The sequence below is a fragment of the Protopterus annectens genome, chromosome 10.part0, assembly GCF_019279795.1.
Source record: "Protopterus annectens isolate FY-2018-M chromosome 10.part0, PAN1.0, whole genome shotgun sequence".
Lineage (NCBI taxonomy): Eukaryota > Metazoa > Chordata > Ceratodontiformes > Protopteridae > Protopterus > Protopterus annectens.
The window spans coordinates 1,663,697,879-1,663,718,198 of NC_056744.1; the positions used below are offsets into that span (position 1 = coordinate 1,663,697,879).

At 39.9% G+C, this 20,320-nt stretch overlaps 1 protein-coding gene across 1 annotated transcript in view; it reads left to right on the plus strand.

Annotated features, from left to right (window-relative positions):
- The first annotated feature begins 1,142 nt into the window (after positions 1 to 1,142).
- Positions 1,143 to 20,320, plus strand: part of LOC122813875 (zinc finger protein 501-like) — an 838,273-nt gene continuing 819,095 nt past the window's right edge. Inside the window, exons 1-2 of the mRNA XM_044086415.1 lie at positions 1,143 to 1,547; positions 15,081 to 15,390. Coding sequence (XP_043942350.1) covers positions 15,232 to 15,390 — 159 coding nt within the window. The 5' untranslated portion in view covers positions 1,143 to 1,547; positions 15,081 to 15,231. The remainder of the gene's footprint in view (positions 1,548 to 15,080; positions 15,391 to 20,320) is intronic.

The window sequence follows — 20,320 nt, forward strand, 5'->3', positions numbered from 1 at the left end:
TTTGTTTTTTTTTTTTTTTTATCAAGAGCAAGATACCTATATCACAGAAAAAAAAAACAAATCTCTAAATGACAAGTTTAAGCAAAAAGCCTGTTTAACCAACCAAATATTTTAAAAATAGTGCTTACAGCTAAATAAAATAAAGCCACTGTAATTATGTCAGGGCTTTCTTTTCAGTTTAAACTCTAGCACATTTTGTTGCCCATGAGAAATTACTTTAAAAAAGTGTACTCCATGCCATGCATGAGCAAATCTCTCGACCTCCAAGTATTAAAAATCATAGCGTTAGCCTTTACAAATCATAGCAGAGGGTCAGAACTTTATTTTTCACAATAGAAGGTCTTTATATACTAAAGCCTATATAAGTTATTGTGGTGAATCTTTGTTCATCCTTGGTATATGGGTTTAGTATGCGCTCATAAACAGGTCTGACTTCATGAGGAACATCATAAACCTAAGATGAGCAATCCTAAAATCTGAGACCCAAAATCATAGTGCTGTGTGTCAATCATAGCAGCCGAGAGGTATGAAGAGGTAGGTTTGGGTGTAGTCTTGGACTTAAAGTTAATACTGCTGGGTAGGGAGTTCAAATGGTGGCAATAAAGACAAATGTGAGACAAAAGTTTGATACATGGATAAGTTGGAGTTCATCTCTTTTTTTTTCTTTTACTGGACTTTTAAATGCATATTTTAATAGACTGCTGTGGAAAAATATATTACAAGTTTGTAAACTATAATTAATAGCCATATTAAGAGAACTTGAAATCAAAGGTATAGCGAGCAGATTCCATTTTGTACCCACAAGCTTTTATTGCTATTTTCCTTGGACACCTATCACTTACAAATGGACACATCTCACAAAATGTTTCCCCCAAGTTCTTTTTTATGGGCATTCATATACACAGCTGTAGATATAATATGACGTAAAAAGACATATTGATGTGATACTCAGGAAAGAAATGTACACAGTAGAGTATAAAGAGTATGCCTGGCTACTTCTCTGCTTGAGATTAAAACTTTCAGTATAGGCTGGTAGGTATGCTGTCTGTACGTTGCCCCTTTAAATGGAGGTGGTCACTTCTCTGCACATTCTGCTTCCTGTGCATTGAAAAATGAAAATAGAAAAAAAAAAAAAAAAAAAAACCTAGTTACTGGTATTGATGGCCTTTGGCAAACAGGCTTTAATTGTATACAGCAGTATATTTGCTCAGTTTGTTTGAAACTTTACTGAGTGTGCATGCTGGCCTAGTCTTAACAGGATTTGATAGAGAGTAAAAGAACCTTCCTGTGCTGAATGCGGATAGAAACTTTCTGCCATGAAGTGTAAACAGTGAAGTGATTCCTTGGACTGAAACTAAAGCAGACAACACAAGAAGACAAGATTGCAGGGACAAAGATGTTCAGAATCTGTGTGCTGTAAATAGGAGAACAGACGGAGACTGTAGTTGTATTTCCTGGAGGAGGAGGCCTTTGTCTGTGTCCTGTGTGCTCCCAGACATTCCAGTCACAGTTTTGTTTTCCTGCATGAGGCTAACGGTGTGTATAGGGTAAGGAATGCTTTGTGATGACCTTACACTGTAAGAAGTTTTCTTAGTGGGGTGTGCTGACTTGTGCTATTTGTTTCTGAAATCTCAGTCTTAGAAGAGGCTATTGGTTGTATTTTTTGTTATGTGTATTGACTGACAGATTGCCAAAAAAAAAAAAAATTCAGTTACAAAGTGGGAGCACAAAGACTGGGAATGGTGAGGCTTTGTTGCTGTGGGAAATATAGCCATAATTTTCACAGTGGAAAAAAGTTCTCCTTGTCACAGTACTGCCATAATTTTCAGAGTGGAAAACGTTCTCCTTGTCAAAATACAGAGAGAGAAAATTGAGTTGTCTCAGCACAGAAGGCTGATGCTAGGTGTCTGGTAGGTTAGATAGTGAGAAAAGCTTAGGAGGTGGTGCCAAGGACAGTTGCTTCCCCAGGTACACATAGTCCAAGGCAAGAAGGATTCATTATAGGAAAGGCATGGATAAAAGGGAGGGGCTGGCATAATAGTTAAGTTCTTTACCTCACAGATACATGGTGTGATTCTCATCTGTAGTCAGTGGCTAGGTTGGTAATAGTCTGCAAACTGATAGCGTAGTATTTACCCATAAACCAGGTGATGTAAGATAAATGGGGGCTCTGAATATATGAGAGGCTTAAACTTTAGTAAGGCATGTGACACTGTACTGCACAAGTAACAAACAAAGTAGACTGAGTTAGACAGAATCCCTGGATTATAAAATGGGTGACATATTGATTAGAGATTAGGACATAGAGGGTTATATGAAAGTGGCAAGAAAGGTACCACATGGGTCTACTGCTGTAGGCCCATTTAATGGTTTAGTACTGGGGCGGGTCATTTTAAATGTCTTAATTGCTTTTGTAAGTGGTATTGCAGCATACCAGTTGGAAAAGGTCGCCTTTGTGCTGATGATGTAAAGCTATGTAAGAGGGTTAGTAAACAGGAAGGTATTGAAATAACTGCTTAGCAAGACTGTAGAGTTGATATAAAGAATGACAGATTAAGTTTAATGTGCAAAATACTACATTTAAGAACTATTTGAAGAGAACTTTGTTAGAGGGGAATTAAGAAGCATCAGCAGATAAGAAAATGGACCTTTCAGGTTACCGAAAGATAAGTTATTTACACATTCTGTCTCCAGGATTTCTGTCCTTAAAAAATCTTTCCCAAGGGTTGTGCAGTCTCAATATTTACGAATAGCCATTGCCTGAAGCTGTGGTTCTGGGCTGAGAATTGGGCACACTTGACTACATGCAGGATCGTTTTGGGTGGGGGGTTGCTACTGCCTTTCATAGGGGTTATTTTGTAAACTACCTATATGTTGCCAACAGAAGTTATTGCCCCCCACCCATATAGACAGATGCCATCTGATGTGCTTTGTGCAGAAATGAAGTTCTCCTTGAGAAGACACATTGGATCGAGGTAGTTCAGAGGAAGTAGCAGAATGGTTCTTGGTATTCACTAAAAGTAAACAAAACATAAGTATAAATACTGAGCTTACTGTATAGTTCAGTGACAACGTAAACGTGCAGAGGGAGAGTTTTGTCATTTCTCTTGACCCAAGTTTGATTGTCCAGCTGGGAAAATGACTTGGGGAGGGGACAGCCAACCAGCAGTAGTCCATTCTCCTTTACTTGAGGTGTTTTAATTTTTTCTTTCCTAGTAACCTCTGGCAAAGGCTGCAGCTGTACCTTCGGTAGGAACATATGCTAGGTGCAGTGAAAACTGATTCCCGTAGCAGCAGCATGGGTACATATATCACACTGACATCACTCTAGAGTGCAGACTGTATGCGCGGGGGTGGGGAGCATGAGAAAGAGAAGGACATAAAAATAATCTCCCATCTGGCAGGATGTTGCTGCACTGAGTCGCTCCTCTCTCCTCTAATTAGCTTGCTGCTGATGGTTGGCAGTGTGTGAGTAGAAATTCCAGTAATGTAACAAAAACAAAAAATGTAGATTTGGAAAAAGTGCAGGGGTATGATATCCAAGTGGCTGTCTTGCCTCTAGTTGGAATGAATGAGGACAGGAAGGTGTCATCTAGATATTAAAAGGTGGATAACTGTGGGAGATGTGAGGAAATGTAATTTCACAGGAAGAGTGGTGGCTGAATGGTACAGCTGGAATAAAGTAGTGCAACCAGAAATAGTAACAGTTTTAGAATTTGTGGTGCCAACATAAGGTAGTTCTTATTAAGGGTGAGAATTAGTATAAGAAATAAGCTGTTGTCCATTCTTTCGGAGCTTTAATGTGATCTCCAGTTTAGATAGTGTGCAAAGCAGTGGGCAAAATATGTTGGACAACAGTGCTTGTCTGCTGTGAGAATCTGAAAAGAAGTTGATAAGAGTTATACCCAGAAGACTGGTACCTCCCATTATCTTCTGTAAGTTATCTACTTTTTCATGTAAGAAGCATCTGTTCCCTCAAGTTGGCTTTGTTTTTCAGACAATGATCAAATACAATGTCCTATCTGGTGAAAGCATTTTCATACCTCCATGATGTCACCGGAACAATCTCCTACCTGTAATACAGACCAATTAACAACACTTTTAGGTATAAATTAATTTTCACATGAAAGAACAAGCTTTAAATGTTACCGGTCTTTCCATGTATCCTTTATGCAAAGCCTCCTGTACATTTCTCCATGGTTGTCATTTGTTGCCACCTAATACTTCATAGCCTTAAATCATAAGTCATTTTTTGACCATTAAACATAACTCATTGCAGACTTGCATTCTCTTCAGTTAGTATTTGCCATTCGAGAGCCTCTGTAGATTTATTCAGTAGTAGTCCATAAGGAACCTAACTGTTATATTAATGTGTAACTAGAATTACTTATTGTTAAACGGGCTGTTGCTATTGTGTACTAATGTATTGTATAGTATTACTTTCAAATGCTACCTTATAGTCTTCAGAAAACTCTTCCAGCTGCTTTTCAGTAGTCTGCCACATTTTTAAAATTTTAAGTATGTGTACGAAACATTTTTGTGTGAATTTCTGAAACTGAATGATATTTTTTGTATTTGTGCTTTTGGCTTCAGTTGTGGCTAAAAGGAGTCCATACACCAGTGTCCTCATCTGGTAAACACAGTCTAAATAAAATAATTCACATAACATTACAGAAAATTTAAGATATGACAAAGATAGTACAGGTTAGGGCTGGATAAGCTGTGTTGGTGGAAACCTGATCCACATGGAGTTCCACTCGTGCAGAAAATTCTGCACCAATATCTACATGGTATGTCTAATAGTATAGTGTATGAGCATTGTCACACTGCAGTATAAGGTCTGAATGGAGAGATGAAATCAACAAGAAAAGGACAGTAGTATTGCTAGAACTGGCTCCTCCTCAAGTCTTGGTGAGTACCTTCATGCAGTAGACCCTTTTTCATAATTCTCACCAAGATGACACTGCTATATATGGCAAAGGGGATACTGCCAGCACAGATATCTGGAATTTTGTAAATAATTATATGTCATTTGTGAATATCAACATGATTCCTATAAGATGCTTGTGTTACAAAAGTATTAGAACTGTATGTCGTGCATATCAAACTGCTTGTACAGACGTGTGTTGAAAAGGGTATTTGCAAAAGACTTGTGTTTAAAATGGATCAGCAGTGTGCCCTACTGGAAGAGAATAGAAATGTACATGCACTACTGTAACTGTTTATATATATTTTAACAGTGAAAACTGGAGTACAGGAGGTTAACTTCAGAAAAATAGATGAAATTACATTACTTTATGGCTACACAGTAAAAGATGGTATCTTTCAGTTTTCAGTGCATCAAGAGACACAGAGTCCATGCTGAAAAGCTTTCTGTATTGTCTTCAGAGTGAACTAATTAATACCTCTGAAAGTACGAAGGAATGCAATTGTTTTATGACTTTCAGCATCTGCCAAAGATCTGACGTATGCCAGATACTGCTAGCTTCCAGCAGTGCGGGTTTCAACTGGGACAGAGTCAGAGAAGAAATAATGCCATTTTTCAAGCTATCCCAGCAGTAATATTTGAGACATTAATTTGAGAACTCTCTGAGAGAGATGGAGCATTCTGTATTCTGTCTTGGACCTGTCAAGAACCATTTACCACATATATCTTGCTCTGATGAAGTAGTTACTAGGGAATAGTATAATTCTCTTAGATATAGTCAGGAATACAGCAAAGCCTAGCTTAGATATTTTTCTTTATTTATTTGAGACCGTCCTGCAATGTTGTTTTAAATATTTCCTGTGATTTCAAACTCTGATGTCACTGTGAATATATGCTGAGTATTTTCTTGTTTTTTATTATTAAATTTATTTAAATCTTTCATTGTGGCTGATCTAAGTTTTGAAAGTACTTGCATATTTATTTGGTGACACTGTGTGGGCCACTCTTCATAGCCTTGCTCTTGGTCAAACTACCACTTATGTTAATATTACACAGTAAGATTGGACATCCTTTGTTAAGGACCTTAAAGTAGCTGATAAGGGGTTCAAGTGGCAGTGATCACTACCTTATAGTCTAGGCAGAAGGGGCATAGCTAGTAAACCTGTGCCAGTCTTTGTGTGTGTGTGTGTGTGTGTGTGTGTGTGTGCTACTTGGGGAGGGATACCAAGTACTGGTTGGAGGTCTTGGCTTCGAACCCTGGCTAAGGACTCAACTCTATAGCTGTGTCAGTGGGGAGTCTTACTGGGGATCTGGAAAAAGGTAGAGGAACCAGCATCGTACTGACTGTGCTCTCTGTGTGCTCTTAAGTGAAATTGCACATGATGCAGAGAGCTGCATCTGTAAATACTGTGTGTGTACTTGTCATCCTCCCAGTGTACATCCCCCACTGTTGCCAGTGGTGAGGATTGAGACTCCTTGATTACTGGTCCAGTGATGGGTTATCACAGGATATACCATGAAGAGAGGCAAGTTGAAACAAGTAAAAAAGACAGTTGGGTGCAAACGTCTCAGGATAAAGAAAGTGAGAAATCCTGTTGTACGCACTGGTGCCAGGACTGTAAAAATGGCAGTTTAGAGTCCCCAAGACATGGAAGCATTTGAGGGTGGCCACCCTGTTGTAGAAGGAAGTAGTAGTCTTCAAAAGCCACAAAAACTGACAGACCAAAAAGAATCATAAGGGTGACAAAGTGGATTATTGAGGATAAGGAATGTATTGCTACTATTGCACAAGAATCCCACAGTTTCCAGACAAATGATATGCAGAAAGATTAGAAGGGAAATTCAAGGAAAGAAAAATACTTGCACAAGGAAAAGCTGTCAAATACTTCCAAAGAAAAAGTATTCGTTAGCATAACATATTTATGTAAAACGTTCGAAGCCAAGACCACCCCCACTCCAACAACTTGCAAACAATAGTGCCCTGTAAACATTGCTAACACATTCAATAGTTTCTTCACAGAAACTATACAATCCCTGGCCACACAATTCAAACAAACAACCAGCCCACTCCACTACCCATGCCAGCAGAATACTACAACTACATCAGATCATCTATTTAACTTTGATCCAGTACCCATATCCTTTATAACATCTCTTCGTAAAAAACTAAAACCCACTAAGCTAGCAGCTGACCTTCTCCCAGCTGAGTTTCTGCAAAAAGCAGCTGAGGCCATTTCCTATCCCGTCTCCATAATCATAAACCGTACCTTGTCAGAAGCCTTCATCCCCTCCATATGAAAAATGTCCCACATTATTCCTCTCCATAAAGGTGGTAGCTCACTAGAGCTAACCAACTACAGACCTATAGCTATACTCTCACCCCTGGCCAAAATTATGGAAAAGTGTGTCCACAAACAACTGATGGAACACCTCACCAAAAATAAAATTCTAGCTAACTCCCAACATGGCTTCAGGCCAAATCACAGTACCACATCAGCCCAACTATCCTTTTCTAATACCATCAATAACTTCAGAAACAATAATAAACTATCATCTGCTCTTTTCTTAGACCTCTCCAAGGCCTTTGATATGGTGAACCACATTCAACTCCTCCATACATTAAAAAAAACTATCACTCAGCAATTCCACGCTGAAATGGCTCCAATCCTACCTGTCCAATAGGCAACAGGCTGTTCTATGGCAGGACAAATTATCTACATGCCTACCTGTTACACTTGGAGTTCCCCAAGGATCTATTCTTGGCCCTCTTCTCTTCACCATCTTTGTTAATGACTTGCCCACAATCACCCCCCATGCCACATGCATTCAATATGCAGATGATTCGACTATCATCAGCACTGCCTCCAACCTGGCAGACCTCACTGCTTCAACCCAAGACACCTTCAACCTAATAGAAAAATGGTTCTCAAGTCGACAACTCGTTCTCAACCCCAACAAAACAAAACTACTTACTTTCTCACCCACTAACAAGACTCTTCCCCACCTTCTCTATTACATCCTCCAATGGAATCACTATATCACCAGAAGCTCACACAAAGCTATTAGGTGTTACCATTGATAACTCCCTTAAATTTGACACCCATTTCAATCTTACCATCAAAACCGTCAATAAAAAGCTTGGCTCTCTGTATAAAGTAAAACACTTTCTCACTCCTCACGCTAAAATTACAATTGCCTGCACACACCTACTATCAACTCTTTTCTATGCCTCCCCTCTTTACAAACCTAAACAAGACAACCCTTAACAAACTTGCTTCTTGTTGCAATCACATAGCTAGATTTGCCACAAATTCCACCTTTAGAACACACCACTGCACTAACTTGAAGCAACTAGGGTGGTTAGAGTTTTCCAGCCAACTCCATTTCAACCAACTCAAAACGGCTCACCAGATACTGTATCACCCAGAGAAAACACCAGCTCTGAAAACATCATTCACCCCTATATTAACCTGCAATCTTTACGCTCCTCCAATAAGATCTTAGCTCAAACTACCAAAGCCAATAATTCTGCTGGGGATTCTCTATTCTCAAACTTTGTAGGTAAAATGTGGAACTCCCTACCGACCATGCTCACCTCAGAACCCTCACTCCTACAATTCAAAAAGCTTAAACCCCATCTCAATACTCTCTGGCAATGTCCCTGTTCCAAACCTGATTAACCGCTATCATTTACCCTTCTCTTACCTCAATATCCTTAATCGCTTTTAACAAGGCGCCTTTGTAACTGACCTATGTTTTTTTTTATATGCTGCTGTTGTTTTTTTTTTCCCAAGATGTGATGTATCTTTATATTGTATTTAGAACTCAACTATCTTCCTTTTTTGCATTAACAATGTTCATATGTCTGTTATGTACTTGGAGCTTTTCTCCCCGGGCCTCCGCTGAAAATGGACATGTATCCAGTCGGACTCTCTCGGTTAACAAATGTAAAATAAAAAAAAAAATAAAATAAAATAAATAAAAATAAAAATTTAGATGAATTTATCTTCCTTTTTTGCATTAACAATGTTCATATGTCTGTTATGTACTTGGAGCTTTTCTCCCTGGGCCTCCGCTGAAAATGGACATGTATCCAGTCGGACTCTCCCGGTTAACAAATGTAAAATAAAAAAAAAAATAAAATAAAATAAATAAAAATTTAGATGAAGGAACTTTGGGCCATCTGAAAAAAGAAGCGACAGTGAACGTGAAAAAAAAAACATAAAGAACAAAATCTGGAAATCATTGAAAGGTATAAAAACAAAACAAAAAAAAAAAAACATGGACATAGGAAAGAAAAATATATATGTTATTGTGCAATATTTAAGCAAAGGAGAAAGCTAAACTGATCAATACAAAAAAATGCAGCTCCAAAGATTTTTGCAGATACATACAGACAAAGGCACCCAGATATGGAAAATTTCACAGTTCAGAAAATAAGAAAACAAAGGGAGAAAGGAGAAATGAGGATGCCTGGTTAGATAAAAACAAACTGCCATTACTGAGATGGTTAAAACCTTATATCAAAAATGCCAAATTCCTACCCCCTAATTACAACTGTCTCAGAGTAGGCAGACCACATAAAGAGGGGGCAGTATCACCTTGATATACCCAAACATCTTCACTGTAGTTCAGTACACAAAACCTGTCCCACAGTTCCCATCATCAGAGATACTAGTATCCTTTCTAAAAATGAATAACAGTAAAAAACCTTTGTATGATAGTCATATACATCACCCCAGGCAACAACATTCCTATACTTGGACATTCTTGCTTGGTCAGCTAATAACATTACAAATGAAACCATCATCCTAGGGATGTTAACATTAACTGTCTTGTTATTTCTAATCAGGCCCCTATAAACCTATATAACTATATGCAACTAATAAACAGTATAACCAGTCCCAACAATAAAACAGGCAGCGGCTCAATTCTGGATTGAATACGGAGATCCTAACCAAATCTCCTTCTCCGGCACACTACCTAACAGTATTAGTGACCACTTAGCCTTTATAACTTGTGAGACCACCTCAGTCCTAAGCGCACACCAAGTTAATAAAACCAAAGATGTATCTCACTTATCCCCCAAAACTAGTAATGAAATTTTACAAAGGATCAACTGGACCCCACTCGGATATCTCCCACTCCATGAGGCTGTTGAATTCTTCAATCAATATTTCTTAGAATTTTAAATAGCCACCTAGCCTAAAAAGAATAAAAGCTAAACAGGCAACCTGGCTTACCAAGCACACAAAGCAAATTGTCTGCTAGGGATAAAGCTTGGAAAACCTGGAAAAAAAAACGCTAACAACCTCATTCAGTTTAAACAATTACACAACCAGGCAAAAAGACTAGTGATTAAAGATAAAAAAGAACACTTCCTAAGCCTTCAAAACTGATGCAAACTAAACCCAAAGAAATTTTGGAGCACAATCAATTCCCTACTCCATCCAGGTAAAAATAACAATCCTTGTCCTAGTCAAGATAACCCTCCCACTGAGGTAGCCTCACTCTTCAATTCATAATTTATTGACGCCATAGCTAAACTCATCACTCCCTTCCCACCTATAGAGCAATGCCCACCTGAACCTCCCACTACACACTGCTCTACTACTTCTCTATTCCCATTCTCACCTATACCATCTTCCAATATAAAAAAACTACTTCATAACCTCAAACCTTGTACTAATGTACCAGACAATTTACCTGCTGAATTTCTCCAACTGCAAACTCCATTTGCTATCCTATCAGCATACTCCTCAATAAATCTATTCAGGAGTCCAGTATACCAAACCTATGGAAGAAAACATTTGTTCTTCCACTCCATAAAGTTGGCAAAAACTCCGATTTCTCCAATTTCCAACCCATTACTATCCTCTCTCCCAGCTCTAAAATATTAGAAAAATGTATTCACACTCAACTTCATAACTATCTTGTCCAAAACCAGATACTTTCTCTGATGCAGCACGGCTGCAGGCCAGGTCATAGTACCTGTACTGCTCTTATATCCTTTAGGGACACAGTAAACAGTGCTTGTGATACTGGTTACATAGTCTCCTCACTGTTCCTAGATCTCTATAAGGCCTTTGACACCGTTTTTACATCCCCTTCTGCTCACAAAACTTGCCAGCCTAGGTCTCTCACCTGATACCTTAAACTGATTCTCAGACTCTCACCAATCGGCACCAATCCAACAAATGTCAGCACTCCTCCTCACCTTTTCTCAACATAACCACAGGTGCACCTCAAGGATCTATACTAACTCCCCTCTTTTTCAGTATATTCATTAACAACTTCCACACCACCCTTACCCATAGCAGTTATCCAATTATGCAGATGATTCTACAATCTGTACTAAATCTACATCTGAGTTACAACATCTTATCCAAAATGCTTTCTCTTCAACTGAAACTTGAATGTCAAACAACCATCTCACTCTAAATCATAATAAAACCAAACTTCTAATACCCCCCCAAAAAAAAAATACCACTCTGAGCAAGAATGATTCTTCTATCCAATCCCATAATAATACTCTCATTGAAGTCATTCTAAGTACCAAACTGCTAGGAGTTATTATTGATGAAAATCTAACATTCGACCTCCATAGCCAACATCAAAAAAACACATAAAAAATTAGGTACCCTTTATAGACACAAATACTACCTTAATATTACTGCTAAAAAGCTCTAGCATCATCTTTCCTGCTACCATCTCTACTATATGGTGCCGCAATCCTCATCAATATCCAGTCCTCCCTGAAATCCAAACTCCACTCATGCTACAACAAGATTGCCAAATCTGTAACACATTCTAAAAGCTCAGCACATCACTGCTTATCTCTACATTAGCTAAACTGGCTTGAACTCCCATACTACCTCACTTATTCACAATTAACCACTGCACATAAACTCTTATACAATCCTTCAACATGCCCCTCCCTCTCCTCCTTATTGACTACATACCACCCTAACAGGCCACTAAGATCCAAAAACACAATGATGCTGAAAGTTGAAAAACCTAACCTTGCATCTGGTCAAATGCTGTACTTTTTTACCGTCTCAGAACTATGGAATGCCCTCCCACTTTCTATCAGAACAATGTGCAATCCTGCTCTCTTTAAGATGTCTCTCAGATCACACCTGTCTTCTCTCTGGCAATGTTCTTGTCCCAAAATAGTACCTCCTAACACCTGATCCACTAATATATAGCTTCTTATTGTCATGTTGTGCCTCAAGAAAAGGTTATTTGGATTTTGAAACTACATTTTACTCGAGGTACTTTACCCTTTGTGGTTGATTTGTTTTGCTTAGCTCCACTAATATATCCCTCTACAATATCACTGCTTAGGAGCTCTTTCGTTGCTGAATTCTATTGCTTATGTCTACAAAACTCCAACGAGTAACAATCAAAACTTCTACCCTACCTAACTAACTCCATCCTCAATGATCAAATTGTACACAATGTTGATGTGTAATGTTTGTAAATAACTTGTACCATTGTGCTTAATATTTATTTACATGCATTGAGACTGTATATACACTGTATATTGTTTTTCTTGTATGCACTATTAATGTTATGTGGAGCTTTTCTTCCTGGCCTCTACTGAAAATGGGCTCACCTAGGCCAAGTAGACTTTCCAAGTTATCAAATGCAATAAATAAATAAATAGTAAGGTCGAGGTTACACAGAAACTGAAGTTATGGATTAGCTGTGAAGTGAAACATTGAGTGTGGAGAATCCAAAGCAGACAGTGTTGTGGCAAGATTGAATATGGGTCTCCAGACTAAGAAGAAACAGGTGGACCAAGATGCATCTGTGGAAGGTTTGCAATATGAAAATCCTGTGGAACCTTTTGTAGGAGACGGTTACAAGGGTCCATTTAACATTGTGTAGCAGGGGAAGAGTGGCAACTCTGACAGGGATAATGTTGCAGAGTGATGGGCCAAAGGGTTCCCGTATGAAGGGGCAGCAAGTGAGGGTGCACAGAAAGATTTTTCTGGAACATTCTGTAAATTACTTGCAAGAAGCAGAGAGCCAAGAAGATTCTCTGAATGCAGATGGTAATAATTTAAGGGAAGATCTGCTTGATTTAATGGAGATAGACATATTAAGATATATGAAAGACATTGATTACAGAAAGTAAACAAGGATCTTAATGTGAGAAGACTGGTACAACAGATGCATTTCTCTTAATAGTCCTAATTACTGTGTTCATGTGATAACAGAAATAAATAAAATATATCAGTGTATAGCTAAACTAATAATAGATGAAATGCTATCGCAGAAAACATAGAGCAACAAAGGAAAGGAAAGAAACGAGTACAATCCCACCATGTAAGCATTGAACAGAGAAACTGTAAAGCAATTAAGAAAATAAGTATAATTTTTAGAAGAATATAGAAAAGGGAACGGACCATAAAAAATACTTGGAAAATAGATGTGGTAAAACCAATGCACAATATCAAAACAGACCAATGTTTATCATGTACTATTAACAGTAATAAACTGAAAATAGCAACAGAGGCAGAAAACGTAGAAGGTATGTAGAATAATACAGGGTAGAAGTATCAAATAAGCAAATCCTAGCTGACCCAGAATGGTGTATAGATAATTGGAAAACAAAGCGAAAGGAATAGAAGCGCCACCAAAAATGAAAAAAAATAGACACATTTTCAAGAAGTATTTATGAAGAAATCAGTGAACATTACAAAGTTACTGAATTGACAGAAGAATTAAAAGAGACAGTAAGATCTAATGTAGAGTATACGAACTGGGATGAAATAATAGCCAGAAAAACTGAGATATAATTAAGAAAAGCTCCTAACTGGAAATGCCCAGGTCCAGACACAGTACCAAATTTCTGACTAAAATCGTATCGATCCACATAGCTTTTTCTTTATCATGTATATAGCATGGGCATGGCATTCATCACTATAGTCCCACTTGAAAAAACGTATGTTCCTTAATCACACAGACTGAAGGAGCTATTCTGTATCTCAACCATATTTCCTAGTGCTTTACTTTGACATAAACTGTTCTGCATCCCAGATGTGTTCTCCAACATCACAAGAGTAATTCTGCGTCGCACATAACCGTTCCCAAACTTCAAACACTGACCTCAAACTATACCCATCGCAGAATAGTTTTGCATTAGTAATCGTTAGAGGATGCTGTTAATGAAAAATAGCACATATATTTGTGATGCATTTGAAGATTTTAACATTGTAGAAGTGAACTTTGGATTTGACAGCCTTATGTATTCTATTTTAAATATGTTGCATACCCGCAGTGGTGGTGCTGCGGTAGCGTTGTCGCCTCACAGTAAGACGCTGTCCAGTTCGATTCTCAGCTAGAGCATCTTCTGCATGGAGACATGTGTGAATGGATGTACCTTCGTTGAAGGTTGTGCGTCAGGGCTGGTAACTCAGCACGTAAAAATCAACTACCAATCATTAGCAGACTGGAGGTCCGCTGTGGCAACCACCAACTGGGAAAAGCCGAAAGGCACAACAACAACCAGAAGAGACCTTGATATTGCACGTTTAGCCCGCCTTTATCACCTTGATTTTGTTTTGAGCATGAAAATTTCCCCAAATGTGTACCCCATCAAAGTCACTGGTCTTCCTAGTGGGATAAGTCTCACTTAGCTGTTTAAAATGGGGACTTCCATCTTCTGGAAGAAAAGCCTATTGTCCATCATAGCCCCATGAGACTCAAATGTGGCACTTCATTGGTCAAAAGCAAAATGTGTTTTAGAAGGTGATTGATCACATCATTCAGTCAGACATCTGCCTCCTTTCTTGACATTGTCTTTGTCCATTCCCAGCTTCACCACAGTGATGTAATTCCTGCTATATTGTATGGGTCAACTTTGTGCTAGGACGTATTTCTTTACCCCTTCTTTTGAGTGCATAGCATTCTAGGTAGTTGCCCACTTCTGCCTTGAAGCTACAGTGTAGTGATTCCAGCCCTTGGTCCTAATATTGCAGGCCAATGTGTTTCCTTTTGTTAACATGCTTCCTCGATTAATTACGTTGTGTAATATTTTATGTTATATTATGTTATATCATATTATATTATATAAGGAAAATGCATGCACACTAATAATACTGTAATGTAAAGATAATAATTTTATCTTCTGTATTCATCCTAGGAAGATACTAAGCTTGGAAAATTGCATTTATAAACCTTCACCAGTTTCTCTAGGACAAGGAACATAAACTAATTCGGCAACTTCAGAAAGGCGGGCGAAATGTTCTGAAACAAATGGAAGAAAATGCATTAAACATCTTCTTGCCTCCCACATGACAGTGTCTGATGCTAACTTGGAGCTCAAGAATAAAGTCATAAAGACTGTGAAAGAGATGGAAAACTTGTCTGATTGCATCCAAAATGGTCTCAGGACCACTCCAAAGACATTTAGCAATATATTTCAGCTTGGCCAACAGCAATATTTGCTAACAGTAAGCATGCTTTTCCTTTCTTTTGTACAAATTTTGTTTTAAAAGTAGAGTGCTTTGCAGCTGAGATATAGAAACATTTAAGGTGAGATGTCAGCAATCTGAACTGTGTGAAATATAATTAATTCTGACTTGCTCATTTACTGTTTTTTATTAAGACTGTGCTTATGAGTCAGAAGCACTGTCTGCAAAAATGCTGAATAAAAAACAATGCATACCGTTCAGATACTTTGTTATTGTTGCCCTATACATGCATACATACATACATACAGTTACAACTGCAATGGAGTGAAGAAATGACTTGCTGTAAAGTTCCCACCTAAGTGCTGAAATTTGTTAATAAAAGATGTGTTTGGCAGAGTAAATGTTGTTTCATAGCTTTTGCAGCAGTGATGACAGTTTTTATTCCCTGCCAGCATACAACTGGCTGGCTGGTGGGAAATATCAGGTGCAGGACACACAGCTGCCTGCCTGGCTGGCTGGCTGGTGGACATAGGTGCAGAATATACAGCTGGCTGGCTGGTGGGACATAGGTGCAGGATGTACAGCTGGCTGGCTGGTGGGACATAGGTGTAGGATATACAGCTGGCTGGCTGGTGGGACGGAGGGCATTTATAAGCCTAAGAGTGTGTAGGCTTTTGCCGCCCCATTGATTAATTAACTGATTCTCTGTCAAGTAGAGCCAATGAAGTGATCCCAGGGGTGTATTTCTGTTACCCATCCACTCATCAAGGTTTCTCTTGAAGAGTGTTAGTGAGGGGCTCTGCCTAATGTAGTTTGGAAGTTTGTTCCAAAGCATGGGGAGTCTCTGTGACAGGAATCTATCCCTCCTGCATGCTCTATTTATTGTTGCGGCAAGGTTTAGCTCACTAGAGCGCGTGGCTCGCAGTGACTTGGATTTCTTTAGGTGGAGCATGTCCATCAATTCTGAGTTGGACATGGCTTTGTAAGTCAGGCAAAGATCACTTCTGAGTAAGCGATATGCCACTGAGTACAGACAGAGTTTTTTTCAGTCAGGCTGCATAGGACATATGTTTGAGGCCAGTAATCCTCTTGGTGAGGTACTTTTGTGGTCTTTCCAGCTGCTGGAAGTGTCTTGTGAGGTACATCCCAAATGGGGCATTGTACTCTATGATGGGTCTGATGGGTGACGAGTAGAGGGGCACTATAACCTCTTTATTTCTAGATGCGAACCCTTTAGTAATTAGATGGGCCATGTAGAAGGATTTCCTAACTACTTTGGCAATATGATTGTCAAAGGAGAGATTGCCTTCTACCTGGGTCCCCAGATCTCTTATTACCTCTTCTGTATTAAGGGGGCTGCCACCTATGTGGTAATTTGTGGGTGTTTTGTTTTTCCCAAACGGGATGACTATGCATTTTTTGGCATTTAGCTTGAGGCCATGACTTTGACACCAGGTGTCCGTCTCAATAAGGCCCTTTTGGAGTACGTCCATGTCAATTATGGCTCCCAGTTTGCAGTCATCAGCGAATTTAGTTAGCCATAGTCCTCCTGTGTTTGCCTGTACTTCTGAGAAGTATATGCTGAACAGTAGGGGTCCCAGGACGACCCTTGCGGGACACCACTTGTGACTGGTTTAGAGTCCGACCTGGAGCCCACTATTCTTACCATGTGAGTTCTGTCTGTAAGCCAGTTGGCAACCCATCTCGTGACGTAGGTGTTTATGTTCAGGCTGGTGAGTTTTTCTGTATTACCCGAGTGAGGAACGGTGTCGAAAGCCTTGGCGAGGTTAAGGTACCTGTGTGAACCTCCTTTCCCTCGTCTATGGCCTTGGTGACTGTCTCGAAGAAGTCAACCAGGTTTAGTAGGCATGATCTTCCCTTAACAAAACCGAACTGGGTCGGGTCAAGTTTGGAGGTTCCCAATGTCTTTGTTAATGAGTTCCATGATGATGCCCTCCATAGCCTTGCAGACCAGGCTAGTCAGGCTTATGGGGTGATAATTACAAGGGTCAGTTGTGGCCTTCCTTTGTGGAGAGGATTAACTGTTGCTGTGCGCCATTCTATGGGCACATAGCCTGTGGAGAGGCTGAGGTTGAACAGCATGTTTAGGTGGGGGGTTAATTTGTTCTGTAGTTCACACAAGACACAGCCTTGGACACCATCTGGCCCCATTGATGACTACACTTTTCTGGTATTGTTGTGGGCCCTTTTGGGGGTGAGACGGGGGTGAAGTTTGCACTACTTCTATCTGCCAGGATGTTGGCAATATCAGTAGGTTCAGTATATTTTGTGCTATTTTGCACAAGGTCAGTGCATATCTGCGAGTTACCACTTCAGGTGCAGGATGTACAGCTGGCTGGCTGGTGGGACTTAGTGCAGGATATACAGCTGGCTGGCTGGCTGGTGGACATAGGTGCAGGACACACAGCTGGCTGGCTAGCTGATGTACATGTCAAGTGCAGGACACACAGCTGGTTGGTGGGACGTATCAGGTGCAGGACATACAGCTGGTTGGCTGTTGGGACATATCAGGTTCACTGCCCACCTGTAATCCACACGCCCTTAAAGCTCTACAACCTGAGCATTTGTTTTTCCTGCGTGATGATTCAGTGCTATTTAAAAATACAAGTGCCATTTAATAGCTTATGCAAGCAAAATTGCAGCTTGCTTTCTCTTTAGCTTTCATAAACTGTTTAATGTGTGGGTAAGTCAATAATCACGTAATTTGACCTGTAAGTTAAAGGCCGCATTTAATTGCTGCAACCTGTGTTCTGAGAGACTGCCTTCCAGACTATCTGCAAATATACAGAGCCGAGTTTTAATTGTTGCTTAGATAACTGTTGTCTCACTGTTCTGAGAGACTGATTTGCAAATATACAGAGCTGAGTATATTTTTTGGTTTTAAAGTTTGTACTAATAGTTGTTGCTTAGATCTCTGTTGAAACTGTTTTGTCTCACACACCCTCCCTATTTTTGATTTGCAGTTTAAATTTGGTGGCTTTTGCAGTTGCCCACCCCACTGGAGATTTGATCTGGGACACTCCCCCAGTCCCATCTCTTTACCACATTCTACCTAATAAACTCTTTCTGCACATGCTTTTAGTCCTTTTTAATTTAATTGCATTTAAACTGTGTTTGGTCTAATATTGCTATATACTCGTGTGCTAGCTTGCACTGCATGTGAATTGTTTTTACTACTGTTTTTTTTTTTTTTTTGTTTTGTTTTTTTACAGAAAGCTGTAAGCCTGTTTCCTACCTTTCCTGTAACTAGTGTTCCAGATACAGATTTGCTGTATCCAGGACTGTATATAAGCTTCTGAGCCCCCCAAGCCTTTCTGTGTTGGTGGGAAGTCTTCTAGCTTATCAGTGGGAGTGGTAAGCACTAGGTAACCTGTCTACCACATAAGGAGTGGTTCTGGCCCAGAAATTGTAGTTATTGGCCGTTTGGGCAATCTCTTCCATCTCACCCAACTTTCTGATTTGAAAACCTGCATTTGTACTTACTTCTGTCTTGTAACTCGTGTAGTGCAGATACAGATTCTTAGTTTTAGCAATTAAATTTGCTTATTCATGCTCAGCACCTGTTCAGAACTTGTAAGCACTAAGTAAGCTACTAATTACTATAGTACTCAGTCTTCCTCATTACCAAGAGAAAAAGTTTTTGTACTTACTTTTCTCACTTGCTTAGAGAAAAACAGCTCTTGTACTTACTTTCCTCACTTGTCTAGAGGAAAATAGTTTTTTATTCAGGCATGTCCAACTTCGGCCTTAGGTCAACTGGTGCCCTAGGCAAAAGGGCTCCATGGCGCCCCTCACCACACCTCCCGGTGCCCCATCCTGGTCTACCTACACCAAATAAATACTGGAAAAGTGCCCCTAATAGAGCGGCGCCCTAGGCGGCTGCCTAGTTGGCCTATGCCTAAGGCCGGCTATGTGTTCAAGGGTCAGTTCTCAGTGTTCTCTCCTGTCTATCTGATGAATCTGGGCATCTTGAGGCAATGTAGAAATTGCCTCATGTAGACAGACAAACCTCTCCTCCTACCACCCAACACTACAACCTGTGAGAGATGCACTTATCTAGCCAAACTGGAGGTAAAGCTCTCTCCAACCAAGACTGAACTTGACAGTCATGAGGAGAAGGTAAACATTTGCACCACACCACACTCATCACATAGTCTCACTAAATCTACACCACCAAAATCCACACATAGTAACACAAAAACATTCACGGAGGCACTCAATAATAATCTATCTAAGCAACAGAGACCGCCAAAGCAGAAACGCAAGCAACCTTCATCCTCCAACACAACCCAAATGATACATAGCCCACAGACTCAGTCTGCCACTCAACCACAGCCAATAAGGCAAAACAGCGTACCCAACACACTAGTCATAAGGTGACTCTATAGTCAGGCACACTGATGTCCCACTCACCAGGCTAAACAAGGAGAAGGTTACTATCAGCTGCCTGTCGGGAGCCAGGATCCGTCACATAACCCACGAACTCAGGTCACTCCACAACAAGCACAAATATGACTCTGTCATTGTCCATGTTGGTGTGAATGACCTGAGACATACCTCCCTGGACTACATGAAAAGAGACATGGAAGAGCTCTCCAGTCTTGTAGCCCAGGCAGGTATGACCCTAGCCCTGAGTAGCATTCTGCCATCGCCCAGAATGATACCGCAGTACAAGGACAAAATGATTGACTTCAACAATTGGCTAAGCTTCTGGTGTCATTCTAAGGGAATCCAGTATCTGTCTGCTTGGGATGACATGGTTGACAGACCACGATACTTTGCCACAAATGGCCTGCACCTGTTGCCCCTGGGATTCCGGATACTGACTAAGGCTCTTGCTGCCCCTATAGTGCCTTTTTTAGGCAAGGTTCAAATAACATATTCACCACCATAACAGGAACAGGCAAGCAAAAACTGAGGGTAATGCTACTCAATGCTATAAGTCTAA